The 23,255-nt window shown below is 41.3% G+C and overlaps 1 protein-coding gene across 1 annotated transcript in view; it reads left to right on the top strand.

Annotated features, from left to right (window-relative positions):
* The first annotated feature begins 2,659 nt into the window (after positions 1–2,659).
* Positions 2,660–23,255, top strand: part of LOC110508702 (cadherin-12) — a 30,942-nt gene continuing 10,346 nt past the window's right edge. Inside the window, exons 1-6 of the mRNA XM_021589430.3 lie at positions 2,660–3,186; positions 9,226–9,493; positions 17,571–17,865; positions 19,263–19,382; positions 20,894–21,061; positions 21,427–21,614. Coding sequence (XP_021445105.2) covers positions 9,251–9,493; positions 17,571–17,865; positions 19,263–19,382; positions 20,894–21,061; positions 21,427–21,614 — 1,014 coding nt within the window. The 5' untranslated portion in view covers positions 2,660–3,186; positions 9,226–9,250. The remainder of the gene's footprint in view (positions 3,187–9,225; positions 9,494–17,570; positions 17,866–19,262; positions 19,383–20,893; positions 21,062–21,426; positions 21,615–23,255) is intronic.

Here is a 23,255-nt window from a genome sequence, read left to right as displayed (position 1 = left end):
ATGCCATCTGGACAGGGGTTGATCAGAGCAGGCAGGGGATTCACATTACTCCATGAACAACAATCAAATTAAGACCACGTTAGGAGAAAGGCAGAGGGTCAGACTCACAGAGAAACGCTATCATGCAATGTTATTATCAAAGTGTGCTACACACCACTACTGCCAGTTACAGTGGCTTAGTCTGTGGGGAGTTTTTAAAGGTCCAATGTAGCAGTTTTTATCAAATCATGTCTGGGAACAATTAAGTACCTTACTGTGACTGTTTCTAATTAAAATTTTCAAAAAGAAACAAAAATTGCTTCTTAGAAAATAGCCATTTCTGAAGTAAGATTTGTACTAGGACTGTCTGGCAGTGGTCAGAGTGGGAAGGGGGAAACTGAAAACTAGCTGTTATTTGCAAAAAGGTTTGGAACTCTCTTTCTTATTCATCTATTAACTAATTGACCGTCTGGTGATGTCACCAGGTAGGAAAAATTTCCACATCAACAAAACAGGCTGAAATTTCAGGCAGTATTTTCAAACAGCTCTTACACTAAAAGGGCATTATCATCACTTTCCCAATTTCACAGTATTATCCCAACCTCATAGTGTGGAAATACACTCATCTTACAGTTTATTAGGTACACCAACCCGTTCACGAAAATGGATCCCTCCAACAGACAGTCATGTGGCCGTGGCTTGCTGTATAAAGCAGGCAGAGGGGTCATTGAGGCATTCAGTTACTGTTCTATTGAACGTTAGAATGGGCAAAAGTGAGCGTTGTATGAACGTCAGTCCCAGGCCTGCCGGATCCAGTATCTCAGAAACGGCTGCTCTCCTGGGCTTTTCACGCACGACAGTGTCAAGGGTTTACCGAGAATGGTGCGACAAACAAAAATAATCCAGTCAGCGGCAGTCCTGTGGGCGAAAACAGCACTTTTATGAGTGTGGTCAAAGGAGAATGGCAAGAGTTGTGCAAGCTAGCAGGCAGGCCACAAACAGACAAATAACAGTGCAGCACAACAGGGGTGTTCAGAACGGCATCTCGGAACGCACAACTCGTTGATCCTTGTCACGGCTATTGCAGCAGACGACCACACCGGGTTCGACTCCTATGAGCTAAAAAAAGAAGAAGCTGCTCCAGTGGGCGTGCAATCACCAATACTGGGCAATTGAGGAGTGGGAAACATTGCCTGGTCCGTCAAATCCGGGTCCCTGTTGAGTCATGCTGATAACAGAGTCAAGATTTGGCGTAAGCAGCATGAGTCCATGGACCCATCCTGCCTGGTACACGGTGGTGGCGGTGGTGTACTGGTGTGGGGAATGTTTTCAACGGATGTTTCCGACACCTTGTTTAATCCATGCCCCAAAGAATTTGGGATTCTGGAGGCAAAGGGGTATCTGACCCGGTATTAGATGGGTGCACCTAATAAACTATCCGGTGAGTGTATATATAAAAGACAGAAAAATTATGTTTTTGACTGCAGTGGGCCTGTAAATTGGCTTAATGATGGACAAGACCATGTATTCTACTACTACTTCTAAGAGAGCAGGGAAAACATAATATCTTTGTCTGTCTGCGATGGCACAAAATACACAGATACCATGCCACTGGGAGAGCTGAACAGACCCCTTACACCCTCTGATTACATCCCAAATGGCACCCTATTCCCTATATAGTGCACTGACTTTGACCAGAGTCATATGGGCCATGGTCAAAAGTACTGTGCTACATTGGGAATAGGGTGCCATTTGTGATCTGGTGGTTGTGTGCTCTGTCTTAATTGCTTCCCAGCCATGTATGCTAAAGTACTTTCGTTCCATTACTGTAGGAACTGAGCTAGGGTTTAAATCCCTCTTTTCTGTCAGCATCCTAACCCATAATCCACCCACATCACTCTCTCTCTAAACTGTAAACCATTTAAACTCTTGTTTGGGAGGCTCAGTATTCAAACAAAACATGACATTTAGCCCCTTCAGTGCATTTACAGTTTTATACAGTTCATGTAATTTTTGTGATTTATTGACCAATTCTATTTTCATGGAATTACTTTGTTAAGTTGTTTTCATTACCCTGCTTACAATTGTTTTTTACCTTAAACTCCGCTGTTGGGTAATCTTTTATGTTATCTTTGTGGCTGCTTGTCATAGGCTACAGTGTGTGAGATGACATGCCTTGCTGAGCCGTTTAGAAATTACACTATTTACAAACGAAAGCATTTTTTTCATTATCTCTTCCCTGATTTTGGAGAAAACAGCTCTCAGAGAACCAACCAACGAATGAGGGCCAGAGCTAGACAAGGAGGAAATGATGAGAGAAAAATGTGGAATCCAAAATAGGTCAGCCCATAATGAAGGACATCATACATCAAAAGCTATTTTAAAACATTGAGAACTGGAGCTTTTCTATAAAAAAATTGATAAAGTGCATTCATATGAGAGTTTCTCTAATCTATCAATTTCTGAAGACTAGAATATGTAACATTTAATTTCTTAACGAGCCTGTAGCCCACTTTAGTCACACGCGCACACACACACACACACGCGCGCACATGCACACACACACACATACACACACACCCCCTACATGACAGCGCCTCATCAACCCTTGTGTCAGTAATTGAGTCTTTACCATCAAAGTCTCATGGCTCTAGCAAGCTCCTCAAATTATGAACACAACAGAGCACATCACTGGCTGGCTCCAGCAGGGAGTGGGTTCCTCCCCTCTACTAATGCAGGAAACTAGAGGTGGGAGGACGATTCCAGACCAGCATGGGGACCTTAGGGGATCGAGACTCTCTGACACCCACTTCAACTATATTCACAACACACGGAACAGGACCATATCAGAGTGCTGGGCTTGCAGCTTGGCTTGACGCTCTGTGCACTGCTGAGCACTCCTGAACACAATAGTACTACATACAGCTGATACTCAATCTCTAATTTTTCATCTCTCCTCCACACTCATCTGCTGCGAGATAGTGAGAAGAAAGAGTGAGAGAGAGAGAGAGAGAAATAGAGAGAGAGAGAGAGAGAGAGAGAGTGTGTGTGTGTGTGTGTGTGTGTGTGTGTGTGTGTGTTTTGAAGGGCTGTAAGTCTGAATGTGTTCTTTGCTCGCAAGGGAGTTGCATTGCTTTTGCCATCAGACATTTGGATTAATCTGGTTTTAAAGCGCACCAGCCGGAGAGCCTGGGAGAGACAGTCAAGGTATGTGTCACTGTTAGTGTCCTTAGTTGTTTTGTTGTTGTTTTTTTAGGATCATTTATTTTTATTAGGCAACAGAGAAGTGGAGTAGTTATACCCACTGGGGTAGATGCTGAAGGTTGATGTTTAGTTTAAGAGAGTTCCAATTAATTTCACTGTTTCATTAAAATAATAATTGAACTAAATATTTGATCTTTACGAAGATAAGATATATAAAGAAAAGATATGAAAGTAATTAAATAAGAAATTACCTGTACAGTAGCAAATCAATTCTGTCCATATCACTATAGGACATACAGCCTACTAACTCTATCTAGCTCACATGGAGTGTGCCTACATGGATTCATTTAGAGATTTATTGCATTTGAAGGGAAAACATGCAGCAGGTCAGTCAATGGTATTGAGCTCAGTGATCTGCACTGGATGAAATTGATGCAAATGGTGCAGGTATTCAAATAGAGTGCACTGAATTCCATATTAAGCTGGTATTCTCTCTGTGTGTATTTAAATGGTAAACACAAATGCAGATGTAGGATATTAATTTGACCCATTTTTCTACAGCAGTAAAATAATCCAGCAGCAACAGGAAATGTAAACTGTATTTGGATTATAATTCATCCACATTTCTGTAAGGTTGCTACATTTTTTTGAAAGCCTTTTTAAACCTCAAATCCACTAAAAGTTTTACATTTCCGGCATTGCAGGAAAGTTCTCCTGCAACAGGGTTATCAAAATAGGATCCTTCATCTGTATATGCAAAGAAGACAACTGCTTCAGTTTCTTTCTGTTCTCTGCTGTTTTTAGCGCAGATTGACGTTTATTGTCATGAGTCTTGTCTTGGAGGCAGAACTGAGCCATTTCCCCTTAGATAGGCCAACTGCAAAGTCTAAATTGGCAATATTATAAAAATTCATGAAAACAAAAATGTGCTTTTTGGTCTTAATTTAAGATCATGGTTAGCAGTGTGGTTATGGTTAGGGTTAAGGTTATGTTTAAAATCAGATTTTATGACTTTGTGGCTATGCCAGCTTGCATCCACTCTGCAGAGCTGACTCCAGAACAACATTCATGACGAAAAATGCCAACCTGAGTTTGTATCTTTTATCTTTACTTTCTATTTATTTGTATTTATTAAGGATCCCCATTAGCTGCTGCCAAGGCAACATCTATTCTTCCTGGGGTCAAGCAACATTAAGATCACAGGAGGTTGGTGGAACCTTAATTGGGGAGGACGGGCTCGTGGTAATTGCTGGAGCGGAATAGGTGGAATGGTATCAAATACATCAACCTCCTGGTTTGATGCCATTCCAATTGCAACGTTCCAGACATTATGAGCCGTCCTCCCCTCAGCAGCCGCCACTGATTAAGATGTATGAACACACTATATTCCCAAGCATTGGTTCTTGCCTTCACTGCATTAATAAAATATGAGAGTAGGCTACAATAGACCCTGCTAGCACATTTAGTTCTTTGGAAGTTGTAGGAACGTAAGTTTATGGTTTCCCATTAATTCTGGGAACAAAGTGAAATGTTTCCTGACATGTAAAACTTAACATTTTTTAAATGTCCTGAGAATGGAAGTGAACATTTTCCCTGTTCTAGCAAACATATTTTTTTGTTACGTTGCAGGGAAGTTCTGAGGACGTTTTACTATGGTTCCCTGGATGTTTTCCAGGGAGGTTTTATTAACGTTCTGAGAACAGAAATTAACATTTTAACTGAATATTTCAATAATGCTAGCTTATTTTAACTGTTTTGAACTCCAAGCACAGACAGGACAATTCATTTGCTTACGCATTAAATCATGCAAACACATTTTTTTTATTGTGGCACGATATCGGTGAGATTTGAACTTATTATTTTTTTATTTTCTCCCCATGGGATTAGTCCACTGCGCCACCAGGATGCAGCTAGCATCCTATGTTTCTTTTACTCATACAAAGCTGCTAATTTTTGTCTATTCAAACAAACTCTATTTCAAAGGAAACATTAAGATCAGGTGTGGCCAATTAGTGGGCGAGGCCAACACACCTGAACACACGTAACAAGTTTTGTTGACGCTGAGAACAGAATGTATATGTTTTTAAAGGACAATCTTAAAACGTTCTTTGAATGTTATTAATGTTTCTTGTGGTTTTAGGGAACATTTTCTTAACGTTCTGAGAACATGACTTTAAATTGAACCATGAGGAAACCTGCAGAAACCAACATAAAGTTGGTTCAAGAACATTGTTTCATAACTTTCTCTGAACTATTTGAGAACATTCTCAATGTCAAACCAGTTGGAGAACGTTCCTAGAACATTATCAACATTGAAATTAAGTGTAACCATGTTTTAACTTTTAGGAAACGTTCTGTTAAAGTAATTAAATACCAAGAAAATAATGTTTCTTTGTCAAGTTCCATAGATGGGCTGAGAATGTTCCAAAGCCAAGCAACTATCCTGCATCATTCCCAGAAATTTGTTTGAAGGTTGTATGCAAAATAATCATAGGACAACCACTCTCTCACCAAGCTCTAAGAAACATATGGTTCTCGTAACGTTATGTGCTAGCTGGGGAATATCTGACTCTCGACTTTTCATAAAAAATATGTATTTATTTACTTTTTTGCAAAGGCCGTTTTTTAGCACAGACATCACCGACACATGATGTGTGTATTTCTTTATGACTTGCGTCAGCTCTATGCATACAGTATGTAATGGAGTTAATTGACTAACATATCCACACAAAATAAAGTTGGTCAAATCATAAAGATAATTGGCCATATTCTATAAAACATTGAACATTCAGCATAATCCCTAAATTATTAATGTACCATAAGGGCATCTCAGACCATCCCTTCATGTTTCTGGTGATGTTTGTGCCTTTGGCCATGACTTAAAGATATGATTATGCTCAGAGGTTACTGTACAGTACATATAAGCCTGAGGTTCATATGTTGGTGCACTACCGAAAACACTGTTCGTCTAGGCTATGCTGGTTCATATTGGAATCTACATCATATGACAAACGAGCTCTTATGTAACAAGATTGCAATCAAGCAAAACCATTTCCTTTGTCTCGGAATATTGATGCAGCAACAAAATGACATGAAATTGTGTTATACAGCACAACGATGTCTCCTAGAAAAGAGCTATTGTGAGTGATAGTTTAAGCTTTGTAATTGTCTGCGTCCTTGTACGCCTGTCGTTGCAAACTTGTTCTTCGTTTTTATCTAAAAGTTTTAACACATCTCTCAATGTAGAGAAAGGATGCACATACAAAAACTACAAGTCTGTAATTGCTTACTGTAGTATTTTACATGTATTAAATTCAATATAGTTCACCCAGCACAAAAATGTTGGCTTCTGCCTTTCTCAAGGGATGCTGTTGGATCTCTCAACACATCTCTCAACCAACAGTTCTGGAGACCTCAATCTAACTCAGCCTGACATTGTCTGGGAGTTTAAGGATAATTCTGTTGGATTAGGGGTGGCTTTCTGTTAAGTCACATGTTTGTGCAGTAAAGGGGGTTGGTTGAGCCCTCGTTGGCCAGTATTAGCGCAGTGCAGGCTCCCGCAATACACAAACTAGTCTGTTCCCATAAGGCCTTCTGCTCCGAGGGCAGACACTACAGGACACATCTCACATTAACTGTAAAATAACACTGATGACTGATGATGGCCTGCTGATTAGGACAAACAATAGTTTATAGGACACAACAATAAAAAAAAAGTAATATGGATGCAGGTACTATATTCAACAAGGTCATCCAACACATGTTATCAGTCCGTTTTTATTTTATTTAACCAGGCAAATCAGTTAAGAACAAATTCTCATTTACAATGACGGCCTACCGGGGATCAGTGGGGTAACTGCCATGTTCAGGGGCAGAACGACAGATTTTTACCTTGTCAGCTCAGGGATTCGATCCAGCAACCTTTTGGTTACTGGGCCAACGCTCTAACCACTAGGATATATACCTCCCCAATTTTTTTTGTGGTCGTCATTCGGTGACCACTAAACTTAGGAAACTGGGATATGGAATAGTCGAGTGCGACAGGACACAAGGACATTTTGTTCAATCTTGGGATAAGAATGGCGGGGGTTTAGCCCTCAGAGAATACAGCAATGGATGCACAATAACCTATCAACCAAGGACTGTAGCCTACCATCGCCTTTCAACAGACAACACAGGAAGAATGCATTCAGATTGGGAGCACAATGAAGGAGAGAAACTGTACTGTAAATTTGTATAAACCTGATGCTAAAAATAAACCGGTCTGTTGAAGCAGATTTGTAGGGGGAAGGATTGAAGTAAAGAGGGATGAGGGGCGGGATCAGTGAATGTGGGCCTATACAGTACTTATCATTCAGTACTATGCATGCAGACACTGCACTGTAAACAACTAACACTAGTGTATAATGTCTATGAGGGTGTCTATGAGGATTTTAATTTGAGCCAGTTTGCTACAGCAGGAAAATAATCCTGCAGCAGTAGGAATTGTGAATTATTATGTGGATTATAACTCATGTATACTTTTTTTGCAGGGTGGTTGATACATTTTATGTTGGGGCAAATCAGGTCTGACATTTTTAGGTGGAAATTACAAACTTTAGAACCCTTTTTGAATACACCACAAGTTTGAATTTCCTGCCGTGCAGGAAAATTCTCATCAACAAAAGAGTGATCAAATTAAGATCCAACATCTGTATGTAAGTGGAGAGGTGACAGGAATTCTACTTGATTATGCAATATGAAAAGTGTTCTCTATTCTCTAGTATGCAGTTGTTGTTAGATATGCAGGAATGTCACATACTCCATGCAAAGTAAATTACAAATTCAAACCACTAACAGAGAACCTGAATCCTTGACATCTAGCTTTTGCACTGCGTCCTCCAGATCAATCGAAGTAAGCATATGCCGATTAAAACACCTGGCTTTCTGAGCAATCTTTTGAATTACTAAGACATGCGCAGATCAAATACACCGCTTAATCGGCGTTCCCTGCTGTGTATTTGATCTGGGCATGTGCCAGCACCAGTAGTGCAAGGCTTCCTCTTATGCGAGAGTGAAGTAAGTTCGGAAAAACTGAAAGTATGCATCATCTTACAAAATGTTTTCACATACAAACTTTAAATGTCCGAACTCAGAATCAAATAGGTTTTGCAAAAATAACATGGCCACTATGGTAGGAGGTTTATTTTGATTGCTGGTTTTCTGCATTAACAAAAGTTCCATCAGCTAGCCTGATTTCAGACGAGTCCATGTAAACAAGATGAAAAGGGAAATCATTATTTTTGCGAAGCATGTAAACACTTTAAACACACTTTTATGTTAATCTGACTATGCACAATAATTGTATTCTTGTGTGTATGTAATCGTGCTTAGGGAGTCTCTTTCTTTTATCTGATCTACCTTTCCTCTGTGTGTGCGACTGTGTTTGATGTTTGCTCCTGCTCCACTAAATTCACATTGCCTGACTTGCAGAGTTAAATGCACTCCTGAGGACCAATTTGCTCATGTTTCGTTTTCACTGAATCATGATCCGTAAAATCCCTCCAGTAAGATACTGTCAAGCTTGACTAGACAAACATATAAAGTGTATTATGACCTCAATTATGAAATAAATTGGAGTAGACACAGCCTGAACACATTTTGTTAAACAATGTTGATGAGTTGCTGATCGGGCAGTTATGAGATAGGACTGTTTGAAGTACTGCTGCTTATAAAAATGTATTACAATGTATTACGTAGCCTCGTCCTAGGCTCTATTACCGCATAGACTAAGAGACAGGTTTGACAGAGAGAGTCTGTTGGTGGAGGAGACTACTTTCCATGTTACCTTGTAACTACTTCAACTGCAGTGTAAAGTAAGACCATGTCACTCCTCTTTCCACCAGCAGACTAAGGTCAATGAGGACTAGTTGAGTGAGAAACCAAAGATCCTGGAGGCAAATCTAACAATGTCACCACAACATCCCCCCAATCCCCTTCTACCTTGGGTCTACAACCCAGCTGTTATTGTCTAACTCACAGTCTCTCACTGAAATTCAACAGAGATCCTCCACTGCCCAGATTGCCAATGATCACAAGGAACGGTCTCCTGCTGGTCTTTTGGTTTCTCTTGGACAAAGGCTTCCTGGCTCCCCTTCACTCTCCACCCCAAAGCAGGATAGGAAGAGAGCACCACCTGAGGGGCATGGCAGGACTGGGACTGAGGAGACTTGGGGCGTCAGGGGTTCAGAGGGTAAAGCGAGGATGGGTGTGGAACCAGTTCTTTGTACTGGAGGAATATATGGGATCTGAACCACAGTACGTTGGAAAGGTAAGGCACCATTTTAGGGTTCTGGTACTCTAACACTGATCATAATACAGTTGAAGTCAAAAGTTTACATACACTTAGGTTGGAGTCATTAAAACTAATTTTCCAAACACTCCACAAATTTCTTGTTAGCAAACTATAGTTTTGGCAAGTCAGTTAGGATCTATTTTGTGCATGACACAAGTAAGTTTTCCAACAATTGTTTACAGACATATTATTTCACTTATAATTCACTATATCACAATTCCAGTGGGTCAGAAGTTTACATACACTAAGATGACTGTGCCTTTAAACAGCTTGGAAGATTTTAAAAAATGATGTAATGTCTTTAGAAGCTTCTGATAGGCTAATTGACATCATTTGAGTCAATTGGAGGTGTATCAGTGGATGAATTTCAAGGCCTACCTTCAAACTCAGTGCATCTTTGCTTGACATCATGGGAAAATCAAAATAATTCAGCCAAGACCTTTTGTAGACCTCCACAAGTCTGGTTCGTCCTTGAGAGCAATTTCCAAACGCCTGAAGGTACCATGTTCATCTGTACAAACAATAGTACGCAATTATAAACAATATGGGACCACACAGCCGTCATACCGCTCAGGAAGGAGACGCGTTCTGTCTCCTAGAGATGAACATACTTTGGTGCGAAAAGTGCAAATCAATCCCAGAACAACAGCAAAGGACCTTGTGAAGATGCTGGAGAAAACCGATACAAAAGTATCTATATCCACAGTAAATCGAGTCCTATATCGACATAACCTGAATGGCTGCTCAGCAAGGAAGAAGCCACTGCTCCAAAACCACCATGAAAAAGCCAGAGTATGGTTTGCAAATGCACATGGGAACAAAGATCGTACTTTTTGGAGAAATGTCCTCTGGTCTGATGAAACAAATATAGAACTGTTTGGCCATAATAACCATCATTATGTTTGGAGGAAAAACGGGGAGGATTGCAAGCTGAAGAACACCATCCTAACCGTGAAGCACGGGGGTTGGAGCATCATGTTGTGGGAGTGCTTTGCTGCAGGAGGGACTGGTGCACTTCACAAAATAGATAGCCTCATGAGCAAGGAAAATTATGTGGATGTATTGAAGCAACATCTCAAGACATCAGTCAGGAAGTTAAGGCTTGGTCGCAAATGGGTCTTCCAAATGGACAATGACCCCAAGCATACTTCCAAATTTGTGGCAAGATGGCTTAAGGACAACAAAGTAAAGGTATTGGAGTGGCATCACAAAGCCCTGACCTCAATCCTATAGAAAATGTGTGGGCAGAACTGAAAAAGTGTGTACGAGCAAGGAGACCTATAAACCTGACTCAGTTACACCAGCTCTGTCAGGAGGAATGCGCCAAAATTCACCAAACATATTATGAGAAGCTTGTGTAAGACCTTCCAAAACGTTTGACCCAAGTTAAACAATTTAAAGGCAATGCTACCAAATACTAATTGAGTGTATGTAAACTTCTGACCCACTGGGAATGTGATGAAAGAAATAAAAGCTGAAATAAATAATTCTCTCTACTATTATTCTGACATTTCACATTCTTAAAATAAAGTGGTGATCTTAACTGACCTAAGAAAGGGAATTTTACCAGGATTAAATTTCAATAATTGTGAAAAAATTAGTTTAAATGTATTTGGCTAAGGTGTATGTAAACTTCCGACTTCAACTGTACACCTCTGTTTAACCTCTGCCTTCACTCCTCTGATGAGAGTTTGAGGTAAGAAATCAAACAGAAGAGGAGTTCAAACGCTTGGGCATCTGTTCTTTAAGACTTAAAGAATATACCAATAAGCAGCACGACACAAATCACATCTAATTGCTTGGGCTGCTTGATCAGTTCTGGCTGTGACTTTTGCAATTTTCTCAGTATCATCTCTAATTATCCACACACAAAGGAGGTTAAAGAGTGTTTTGTGCCATTCTAAATCAAATTTCAAGAGGCATTAAGAACCATCCTGGAATCTGGCACTTCCAGCTCAAATGGGATAATGTTTTAGATTGACTTGTCAGCTGCTGATGCCAAGGCAATCTACTACGGCCTTTCTCAGTACTCACGGTCCCGCTGGATGTGTTTCCGTTGGCTGAGAAAGGAGGGATGGGACACATTGTCAAACTGATGCTACCGCTGCTGCTTTAAAATTACTGAGTGATTCACTCCTCACAGTGTGTGTCCCCCAAATGGCACCCTATTTCCTACATAGCACACTCCCTTAGACCAGGGCGGCCATAGGGCTCATGTCAAAAACAGTGCACCATACATGGAAAAGGGTGCCATTTGGGACATACGCAGTTTTTGTGTTGAGAATGAGGACGACAGCATCGAGCCGTGCATGGCCAGCCCCGAGACCACAGATTAATCTGCTGCCAGTTAATAGGGGACAGTGTGAAGGATCAGGACCTTGATTATCACTGTGAGCTATATTTTTGGAAATGGGAACATAGATCAAATCTGGCTTGGAAACAGTGTGACTGCCAGGTCATTGGGAGAATCCTAATTGCATACTTCTCTTGCCTAGCATTCTTCTCTAAACCCATTGGAGGAGAAGGTCAGAGGGGAGAGAGACCAATGGGTTTGAGAAGGATGCGAGACAAGAGGACGCAAGGAGTATGCAATTGAAATTCTCCCATGGATTCGCATTCAGCTAGGGAGCGCTGTCTAATGGCATCCATAACTCTATGGAGGCATATTGTTGTATATAATGATAATTTGCACATGAAGACTTTTCTCAGCCACTGCTGTGGTTATTGTTTCTAAATATCACCTTTGTAATGAGATTTAGCGAGGCAATACTATTATTTATAAACAGATTCAAAATGGACAACTTTACCAACAGGTAAATGACCACAGCTTTGCTAGCAAAACAGGAAAACAAGCATATTCTTCCATAACACCTTTGTGTGAACATTTAAAAAATAAAATGACTGCACCACTGTTCCACATTGCTGAAAGCTCCTCTGCTGGGTTTGTCCCCATGCATTATGCAAGCGTAGAGGCAGACACAGACACAGCTGACCAGCAGAGTGAAAGAGCCACATTTAAACACTAGCTTACCTTATGCTCCTGGATCTGACGTTCAGCAAGCTTTAGAGGAAGACTATGTGCAACCGTACTCTGTACAATTAAACAATCTACTTCTGGCCCCCATACTGAGCAAAGGCCATCTGCAAGGAAGACAGGGCTAGTGGGCTAGTCTGGTCTCAGCCAAAACACACTAAGCTTCTCTCTAGTCTAAATCCCTGGGTTAAATTGTCTGTGGTGCTTATGATCATTATAGCATGCTGGTTGAGTCTCTCAAGGACAGCCACTTCTCAGGTTAAACTACAACATTTTACTCCAGTTATCATATCATTTAGCATTTTGTATATGCATGCAGCGCCACTGGCCTCCATGACCAGGGGGCAACTTTCACATTCTGAAATTGCATTTTTGTCCCCCCCCCAGTTTTATAATTGGAATGTGATACAAAACAAGGCAACCGTGTGCTTTAGGACCATGCGTACGCTTCCGAGCGGTCGGGTAGGCTGTTTGGAGTGTTTTTCCGACTGGATAATTTTTTAAATAATAACTCAAAAAATATATGTCCCCCGCACTTCTAAAACAAAAGCTCCGCCCATGTCCATGACTATCCATTGCTGCAGGAGATGATAAACTGATCATCATTTGTTTTAATCAGGAAAAGAGCACACCTCTCATGCCCTTTTGAAGGAGAATATATCACCCCCTTGCCCCCTATTCCTTATTGCTGGATAACCTTTTACAATGACACATTCATTTATCTTACAGGTGCCCCTGTGCGTGACTTTCAGACACTCAAATAACCACATCATGCATCAGATTGTATGGATTCGGCTAAATATCAACACCACATTCTATTCTATAACCGCGCTACTGCCAGACAGTTTCTCCATCCCAGCACTGATTTGTACTCAGGGCACAAGCTATTCCTCTGCAAAAAAAGCACTGGATGGATACTTTTAATAATTCTATTCAAATATGTATTTCCTCCCGATTTATTTTAAGCCAGACATTGTTCCTGTGGAGATCTCATTGTTTTTACCACAAATGGCCTCAATTTTTGATTCACTTTAAAACTCATTATATCCAAACTCACCGTCAAAAAATCGTGTTCCGCCTGCTGAATGTGTTAGGTACATCAGACAGTAAATGCACATAAAAGAATGTGATGAGCAAATGTGTCTTGAGATTTCGCCCTCTGATTTAATTACATTCAATTCAGTGACTTTCTAAATAAACCATTCATCTCATGGAAAAGGTTTTATGGTCCTCTGCATGCTGAAACTGAATCACAGTGGTTATGTCCCAAATGGCACTCTATTCCCTATAATAATCAAATGGCACTCTATTCCCTATATAGTGCATTACTTTTGACCAGATCCCTATGGGCCCTGGTCAGAAGTAATGCAGTACATAGCGAAAAGAGTGGGGAATTTTATTGCTCTGTTGTTGTGGCTCATGGATTATATGCTACAGATATAGGATCTTCATTTGCTACAGCAGGACAATGATCCTGCAGCAACAGGAAATGTGAATTATTATGTGGATTATAATTAACAGACATTGTTTGTAGGGGTTGATACATTTTTTGTTAGGGCAAACCAAGTCTGATATTTTAAAGTGGAAATTACAAACTTTAGATCATTTTAAAACTTTGAATACAGGTTGCATTTCCTTCTGTCAAGAGGTAACAGCAATTCTACTTGATTATGGAATATGACAAGTATTCTCTATTCTCTAGTATGCAGTTGTTAGAAATGCAGGAATGTCACATACTCCATGCAATGTAAATTAAAATCAAAGTCAAAACACTAACAGAGAACTTTAATCCCTATTCTAGCTTTAGCACTGCTTCCTGCAGTTTCCGTCATTCACCTAAAGTAAAATCCATGTTTGGGCTTACAGCTGAAGTCGGAAGTTTACATACACCTTATCCAAATACATTTAAACTCAGTTGTTCACAATTCCTGACATTTAATCTGAGTAAAAATTCCCTGACATATGTCTTGAGATGTTGCTTCAATATATCCACATAAATTTCCTGCCTCATGATGCCATCTATTTTGTGAAGTGCACCAGACGCTCCTGCAGCAAAGCACCCCCACAACATGATGCTGCCACCCCCGTGCTTCACGGTTGGGATGATGATCTTTGGCTTGCAAGCCTCCCCATTTTTCCTCCAAACATAACAAAAGTCATTATGTCCTAACAGTTGTATTTTTGTTTCACCAAACCAGAGGACATTTCTCCAAAAAGTACGATCTTTGTCCCAATGTGCATTTGCAAACCGTACTCTGGCTTTTTTTATGTCAGTTTTGGAGCAGTGGCTTCTTCCTTGCTGAGCGGCCTTTCAGGTTATGTTGATATAGGACTCGTTTTACGGTGGATATAGATACTTTTGTACTGGTTTCCTCCAGCATCTTCACAAGGTCCTTTGCTGTTATTCTGGGATTGATTTGCACTTTTCCCACCAAAGTACGTTCATCTCTAGGAGATAGAACGCGTCTCCTTCCTGAGCGATATAACGGCTGTGTGGTCCCATGATGTGTAAACTTGCGTACAATTGTTTGTACAGATGAACATAGTACCTTCAGGCGTTTGGAAATTGCTCCCAAGGATGAACCAGACTTGTGGAGGTCAACACATTTTTTTCTGAGGTCTTGGCTGATTTCTTTTGATTTTCCCATGACATCAAGCAAAGAGGTACTGAGTTTGAAGGTAGGCCTTGAAATACATCCACAGGTACACCTCCAATTGACTCAAATGATATCAATTAGCCTATCAGAAGCTTCTAAAGCCATGACATCTTTTCTGGAATCTTCCAAGCTGTTTAAAGGCACAGTCAACTTAGTGTATGTAAACTTCTGACCCACTGGAATTGTGATACAGTGAATTTTAAGTGAAATAATCTGTCTGTAAACAATTGTTGGACAACTTACTTGTGTCATGCACAAAGTAGATGTCCTAACTGACTTGCCAAAACTATAGTTTGTTAACAAGAAGTTTGTGGGGTGGTTTTAAAAACGGTGTATGTAAACTTCCGACTTCAACTGTATGTGCTGGATACTGGCACAATGCATTGCATCTTTCATGCTCCTTTACAATGAGTATATTTAAATGCACACTAATAATTAAATATTAAACTGATAATGGCAGTAGGCCAAGTCTGTAAATACACTACATGACTAAAAGTATGTTGACACCTACTAGTCAAACATCTCATTCCAAACTCATGGGCAATAATATGGACTCGGTCCCCCCTTTGCTGTTATAACAGTCTCCACTCTTCTGGGAAGGCTTTCCACTAGATGTTGGAACATTGCTGCGGGGACTTGCTTCCATTCAGCCACAAGAGCATTAATGAGGTTGGGCACTGATGTTAGGCGATTAGGCCTGGCTCGCAGTCGACATTCCAATTCATCCCAAAAGTGTTAGATAGGGTTGAGGTCAGGGCTAAGTGCTGGCCAGTCAAGTTTTTCCACACCGATGTTTTATCTCTGTATGGACCTCGCTTTGTGCACAGGGGCATTGTCATGCTGAAACAGGAAAGGGCCTTCCCCAAACTGATGTCACAAAGTTGGAAGCACAAAAGGAGGGCTGATCAGGCCCCGATTAACATCGATGGGGCTGTAGTGGAGCGGGTCGAGAGTTTCAAGTTCCTTGGTGTCCACATCACCAACGAACTATCATGGTCCAAACATACCAAGACAGTCGCGAAGAGGGCATGACAAAACCTTTTCCCCCTCAGGAGACTGAAAAGATTTGTCATTGGTCCCCAGATCCTCAAAAGGCTCTACAGCTGCACCATCGAGAGCATCCTGTCCGGTTGCATCACCACCTGGTATGGCAACTGCTCGGCATCTGACCGTAAGGAGCTACAGAGGGTAGTGCGAACGGCCCAATACATCACTGGGGCCAAGATTCCTGCGATCCAGGACTTAAATAATAGGCGGAAAGCCCATAAAATTGTCAGAGACTCCAGTCACCCAAGTCATAGACTGTCTTCTCTGCTACCGCATGGCAAGCGGTACCGGAGCGCCAAGTCTAGGACCAAAAGGCTCCTCAACAGCTTCTACCCTCAAGCCATGAGACTGCTGAACAATTCAGAACATCGCCACCGGACAAATTACTGTGATTTCCCCCCCCCCCCTCTTTTGTACACTCGCTGTTTGTTACCTACTGTATGCAAAGTCACTTTGCCCCCACCTTCATGTACAGATTACCTCAACTAGCTTGTACCCCCACACACTGGCTCTGTATTGGTGCCCACTGTATATAGCCTCGTTATTGTTATTATTATTGTGTTACTTTTATTAGTACTTTTTATTTTAGTCTAAATCTTTTCTTCTTCTGAACTGCACTGTTGGTTAAGGGCTTGTAAGTAAGCATTTCACGGTAAAGTCTACACTTGTTGTATTCGGCGCATGTGACAAATAACATTTTATTTGAGAATCATCTAGAATGTCATTGTATGCTGTAGCATTAAGATTTTCCTTCACTGGAACAAAGGGGCCTAGTCCAAACCATGAAAAACAGCCCTAGACCATTATTTCTCCTCCACCAAACTTTACATTTGGCACTATGCATTCGGGCAGGCATTCGGGCAGGTAGCATTCTCCTGGATCCACCAAAACCAGACTGCTCCATAGTCCAATGTCAGCCAGCTTTACACCACTCCCGCTGACGCTTGGCATTGCACATGGTGATCTTAGGCTTGTGTGCGGCTGTTGACCATGGAAACCCATTTCATGAAGCTCCCGGCGAACAGTTCTTGTGCTGACTTTGCTTCTAGAGTCATTTGGGAACTCGATAGTGAGTGTTGCAACCGAGGACAGACCATTTTTTTTAGAGTAGTAAAGTACCCTGAGATTCCTCACTTACTTGAATAACATAATGTTGTATAACAGAGGTACAACACAGTTGTGACATGGCTGAAATCTAGCTCATGGAGAAGGTTGGGGAAATGTGAATACAACTAAAGTCACATAAATAACTAGGCCTAGTACATATATACATACTTTGATTAATTTACAAATACAACATGTTTTCTCTATTAAGCTTCACACAGACCTGGACAGGGATGACAGTGAGGTGAAGTACACTCTCTCAGGAGAAGGAGCAGGCACCATCTTCACCATAGACCAGACGACGGGCGACATCCATGCCTTGATGGGTTTGGACAGAGAGGAGAAGTCTTACTACACATTACGAGCTCAGGCTATGGACATGCACACAGGCAGGCCTCTGGAGCCTGAGTCTGAATTCATCATAAAAGTTCAAGACATAAATGACAATGAACCAAAGTTTTTAGAGGGTCCATATACAGCCAGTGTCCCAGAGATGTCACCAGGAGGTAAGAAAGGCACCTATACTGTATTTTTTGGCTTGTACAAATCCATATGGGGTAAAGCTACTGTGACAATGTTGGACAGTGCGCTACACTATGATATTTGACAGGTATCCTTTAGGACTACAGTACAGGCCTAGTTATACTGTCTACGATTTCATCTTCATAGAATCATATGATTGAGACCGGCATAGGTTGGTTTTATGTCATTGCAGGCAGATGGCCTTGATGTTTTCTGTTGTAAATGTTTTTGCAGTTGAAGGGAATGAAGTACACTATTTGCCGCAAAAACACACATTGAAAGCCAGCAACATTCATTCACAGTAAATTGCAGTGGACTCGCCCAGTGTTGGTCATCTCGAACAAACCGCACCATATTCTAAATGCTTGCATCGCATGCTGAAGATAATGAAATGAGACGTTGTTTAAAGACCTAAACTGGGCTGCGACGGGGTTGAATAACAAAACATTAAGTCAACTCAACAACATTGCTAACGATGTACTACTTTTAACTAGACCTCAAATGACTCCCCTGAATTCATATCAAATCCAAGGCCTAAGTAGATTCAACAACCTTCGATCACTGAGCACAGGTGGGGTACCAGGCTCTGCCCATAACCAGCGAAACCCAACAAAACGTTACACACAGGTATTTAACATTCGTGCCCCTATCGCCGCAAACACTGGCACCAATACAGAGAGCACATGACCAGTCAATGGAAGTGAGAGAACACAAACAAAAGAAAAATGAGATTCAGTAAAGACAACATATACATCACAGGTGTTTCCAAGTGTTCATGAGCTCATGAACACTGCACACACAGGAAAATGCAACAGATGAATGACATGGAATAATGAAAGAAACACATTCTAAGGAGCGAAATGGCTAAACGTCAGTATGACACAAAACAACACTGGCATTTCGGTGATAGTAGCGTACTGAAACCATGTAATTTAACAAAACACTGTGCTGTAAATGATTGGGTAAGGTCTTAGAAAAGTGTCAATGTTAAATACATTATTTAGCCTACAGGGTGAAATTAATAGACAAGGCCTACACATTGATCTACATAAGAAGGTTAAATTAGGGATGGAGCGGCTAGGCCCCTGTGAGGTGAGGTTTATAACACCATAAATCTCTTAATTCTCATAAAGTTTAAACCATGTGAAAGATTCAGACACCAGCATTCATCCAAAAAGTCCAGCTAAATTGTCTTGCTTTGAATGACATCAGAAATCCTATAGTCTACGTAGGTTACATTGCATGTCGGAATGTGTCTGATTATGTCGTTACGTTTTTCTTGATAACTCCAAAACCATACGGATATTCTTAAAGCGTAATGCTTGAAGTCACAAAAAGAACAGTATTTCTAACAATTTCCTCCCCTTTGTCTGACACACAGGTACTTTTGTTATGCAGGTGACTGCCACCGATACTGACGACCCCACCTATGGGAATAGTGCACGGATCGTGTACAGTATCCTACATGGACAGCCTTACTTTTCAGTCGACTCCAAAACTGGTGAGATCACAACACAGTTCAAATCAAGGCACATCCACAATGTCACATGGAGAGATTTGAAAACCAAATGTGACTGGCTTTTATGTGACTGGCTTTTACAATGGCAAAATGTAAAGCTGTACCACTGGTGTAACCAAATTAAAACTCCAGGTTGCACAGCAATATACAAACATGTTCGACCAAATTGGTCACACTTTAGAGCCCTGACCACTGCAATATCTTATTTTTATGTATTTGATTTTTGTAGATACACTACATGGCCAAAAGTACCGGTTCGTCGAACATCTCGTTCCAAATTCATGGGCATTAATATGGAGTTGGTCCCCCATTTGCAGCTATAACAGCCTCCACTCTTCTAGAAAGGCTTTCCACTAGATGTTGGAACATTGCTGCAGGGACTTGATTCCATTCAACCACAAGAGTGTTAGTGAGGTCGGGCACTTATGTTGGGCAGTTAAACCTGGCTCGCAGTCGGCGTTCCAATTCAACCCAAAGGTGTTCGAAAGAGTTGATGTCAGGGCATTGTGCAGGCCTGTCAAGTTCTTATACACTGAGTGATTCATCACTCCAGGGAACGAGTTTCCACTGCTCCAGAGTACAATGGCGGCAAGCTTTACACCACTCCAGCCGATGCTTGACATTGTGCATGGTAATCTTAGGCTTGTGTGCGGCAGCTTGGCCATGGAAACCCATTTCATGAAGCTCCCAATGAACTGTGTTTGTGCTGTTCATCATTCCAGAGGCAGTTTGGAACTCAGTAGTGAGTGTTGCAAAGAGGACAGATGATTTGTACACGCTACGCGCTTTAGCACTTGGCAGTCCCGTTCTGTGATCTTCTGTGGCCCGCTGAGCCGTTATTGCTACTAAATGTTTCCACTTCACAAGAACAGCACTTACAGTTTACCAGGGCAGCTCTAGCAGGGCAGAAATTTGGCATCCTATGACGGTGCCACTTTGAAAGTCGCTGAGCTCTTCAGTAAGCCCATTCTACAGCCAATGTTTGACTATGAAGATTGCATGGCTGTGTGCTCGGTTTTATACACCTGTCAGCAACGGGTGTGGCTGAAATAGCCAAATCTACTAATTTGAAGGGGTGTCCACATACTTTTGTATATGTAGTGTACACTGAGATAGCCTTTTTTGCAGATAAAGTTGGACTGAGAGTATAGGGAAACACCCTGCTTGACAACACAGTGCAATTCCTTTACCTTTTTACTCATTGTCAGTGGCAACTTGTGACCCTGTTGTACCTGTACCATGGACTGACTCCTGATCAAACACTATTCACTATTTACACAAAATCCACCTCTTCTTAATTCCCCCCAGTAACATCAAAGTGGATACGATCTCTTATAGTCACAACTCATTTCTCTTTCTACCCCTGTGTTCCCTCTCTCTCTCTCTCTGCCTCTCTCTCGCTCTCTCTCTCTCTCTCTCTCTCTCTCTCTCTCTTGTTTCTCTCCCTCACACACACTTACATCTTCCCTGTTTGTTTCTGTGACCTCGAACAGGGGTGATAAGGACTGCTTTACCCAACATGGACCGTGAAATGAAGGAGCTGTACCAGGTCCTTATTCAGGCCAAGGATATGGGCGGGCAGCTGGGGGGACTAGCCGGAACAACCACCATCAACGTCACCCTCAGCGACGTCAACGACAACCCCCCCAGGTTTTCAAAAAGTGTGCCACATTGCATTTAAATGACAACGGTTTTGTTTGCTGTTAGCCAATAAATCTAGTAAGTCTAACTAGTATGAAAGTTGAATGCCTGTGTAAATTGTGTGTGCTGAATGTCACCTTATATCTCTAGGCAATTTAATCTAATGATTAATTCATGTTAATCAGTGTAAATCAATTATAATGAGGTTATGCACTGTCTATACATAATCAATTGTTTAAAATGACCAGAGAAGAGATAACTGCACAGAGGATAATGTGAGTCTGTTGTCCTTACTTAACACTACCGCCGGGACTTGACACATACAAAAATCAGCCAATAACAGGTTGTATTTTAAACCTTCTTGTCCGTCTTTATTTTCTGGCAGGTATTCTCCACCTCAGGGTCCCAGAATCATCGTCTGTGGGCTCAGCAGTAGGGAAGGTCAGAGCTCATGACCTGGACTCTGGGAAGAATGCAGAGGTGGAATATTCTATAGTTCCTGGTGATGAAGGCAACATGTTTGACATCACCTACAACGGGCACAGTCAGGAGGGAATCATAGTCCTTAGAAAAGTAGGAATTCACAACCCTTCACCAGTCACTTAATTTAACTTGCACCCTTTTTCTCTGTGATGAGGATACTGTAGGTCCAGAAATGATATCCATTGCTCTTGGTTATGGGACAGTTTCTCAATTTCCTTCCATGAGAATTTCAGATCAGTTATGATAGATCATGAGCAATGCAGTTCACATAGATAATTAAAATAATGGACTACTTGGGCCTTGGAATATTAATAGATTGTTTCTGCATACCTCCTCTTATCACAGCTACAAACCACCCTCAGAACCTAACCAGGAGGAAGTATGGAGAACTTGATGATCCCTATTTTCTGGAAGTCTAAAAATGTTTTGTGATATTTTTTGCAGGAAAGTGCCCACCCACTGGGCACTGACGTCATGTCAATGTCTATTCCACATTGGTTCAACGTCCTTTCATTGAAATTATGTGGAAACAGTGTTGATTCAACCAGTGTGTGCCCAGTGGGCAATGTTTTTGGATTTAGCTGACATGAATAAATAAATGCCTCCAAGGCTAGGATCAGAAAACACACCTCCTGATGGGATGTGACAAGCAGGAACCCCTTTAGACATCGTCTTTGCAGCAGCTCTTCTCTCAGTAACCCACAGACTTCCAAACTCTTATCTTCACATAAATGGATAGTTGGGAAAAAAAAAAGCTTTTGTACTGGGTTTGACTGCACCTCTCGTTTGTTCTGGGATGATATTATTACTTGTTCACAGATGGGGTCTGTATCTTGCAGCTGTGCGAGTTACGTCGCAAATACTGTGTCTTTCTGTTTCTGGAGGACGTCCTTTGATAGATAGATGTCTCCCGAAGTGCCACTTGCATTTGTGTGACAATGAAACTTCAAAGCATTCGGCACTTTCTTGCAAATACATAGTGGGAATTATATGTAAATGCTTCGTTGTCTTCTGAAATTGAAATTATTATAGGGCCATCGTTTTGTAGATCTTTGTATCACAGCCATCTGTCTTATTGCTCTGTCTATTGCTCCCACCCTCTAACTGTGAGACATCTACAAGGTCCTGACAAGTAGCCCAAAATGACAAACCATATACCTGACTTGTGAACATTTGCTAAAACAGCACCTGACCACCCACTGTGAAAGCCCAGGTGTTGGAGGAAAGTATAGAAAATTGCTGAGACATGTTATTTTACTCCCGTCTCTGACTTAGGGAGGGCTCAGCCAACGTTTGCCACAGTGTGATAAGAGGATTTGGAATAATGGGTTCAAGGGATAATCGGCTCCGTCAAAATAAAAGATTATAGTGAAATGGTAGGTAAACTGCCTGTGGGATTTGAATGCCCTCAACATGTATTTGTGTGTCAAGATATCGGGGTCTTTCTACATTGGACAGTTTGCTGGATTTAGTTTCGGTCTGAAAGCGCAACCTAATCTAAGATATGCTTCAAGACTCCAGTAGTTATTATCTGGAAGGTTCCAACCTTTATACGTTAGACTATCAACCACTTTTGATTGATTTGAGATAATATGATCTCTTTCCAAGCTGAGCTCTGGTATATTACTACCATGTGGATTATCAGTGAATTTAAAAAGAAGTCTCCCCTCTCATTTTAAGTAGTAGGTTGAGGCACTTTGCTATCCCATTGATCTCCTAGATGATGAGGCA

Source organism: Oncorhynchus mykiss, chromosome 28 (genome assembly GCF_057628025.1).
Source record: "Oncorhynchus mykiss isolate SJ-2025 chromosome 28, ASM5762802v1, whole genome shotgun sequence".
Lineage (NCBI taxonomy): Eukaryota > Metazoa > Chordata > Actinopteri > Salmoniformes > Salmonidae > Oncorhynchus > Oncorhynchus mykiss.
Note: the sequence above shows the minus strand (reverse complement) of the source record. Positions and strands in the feature narration are given on the sequence as shown.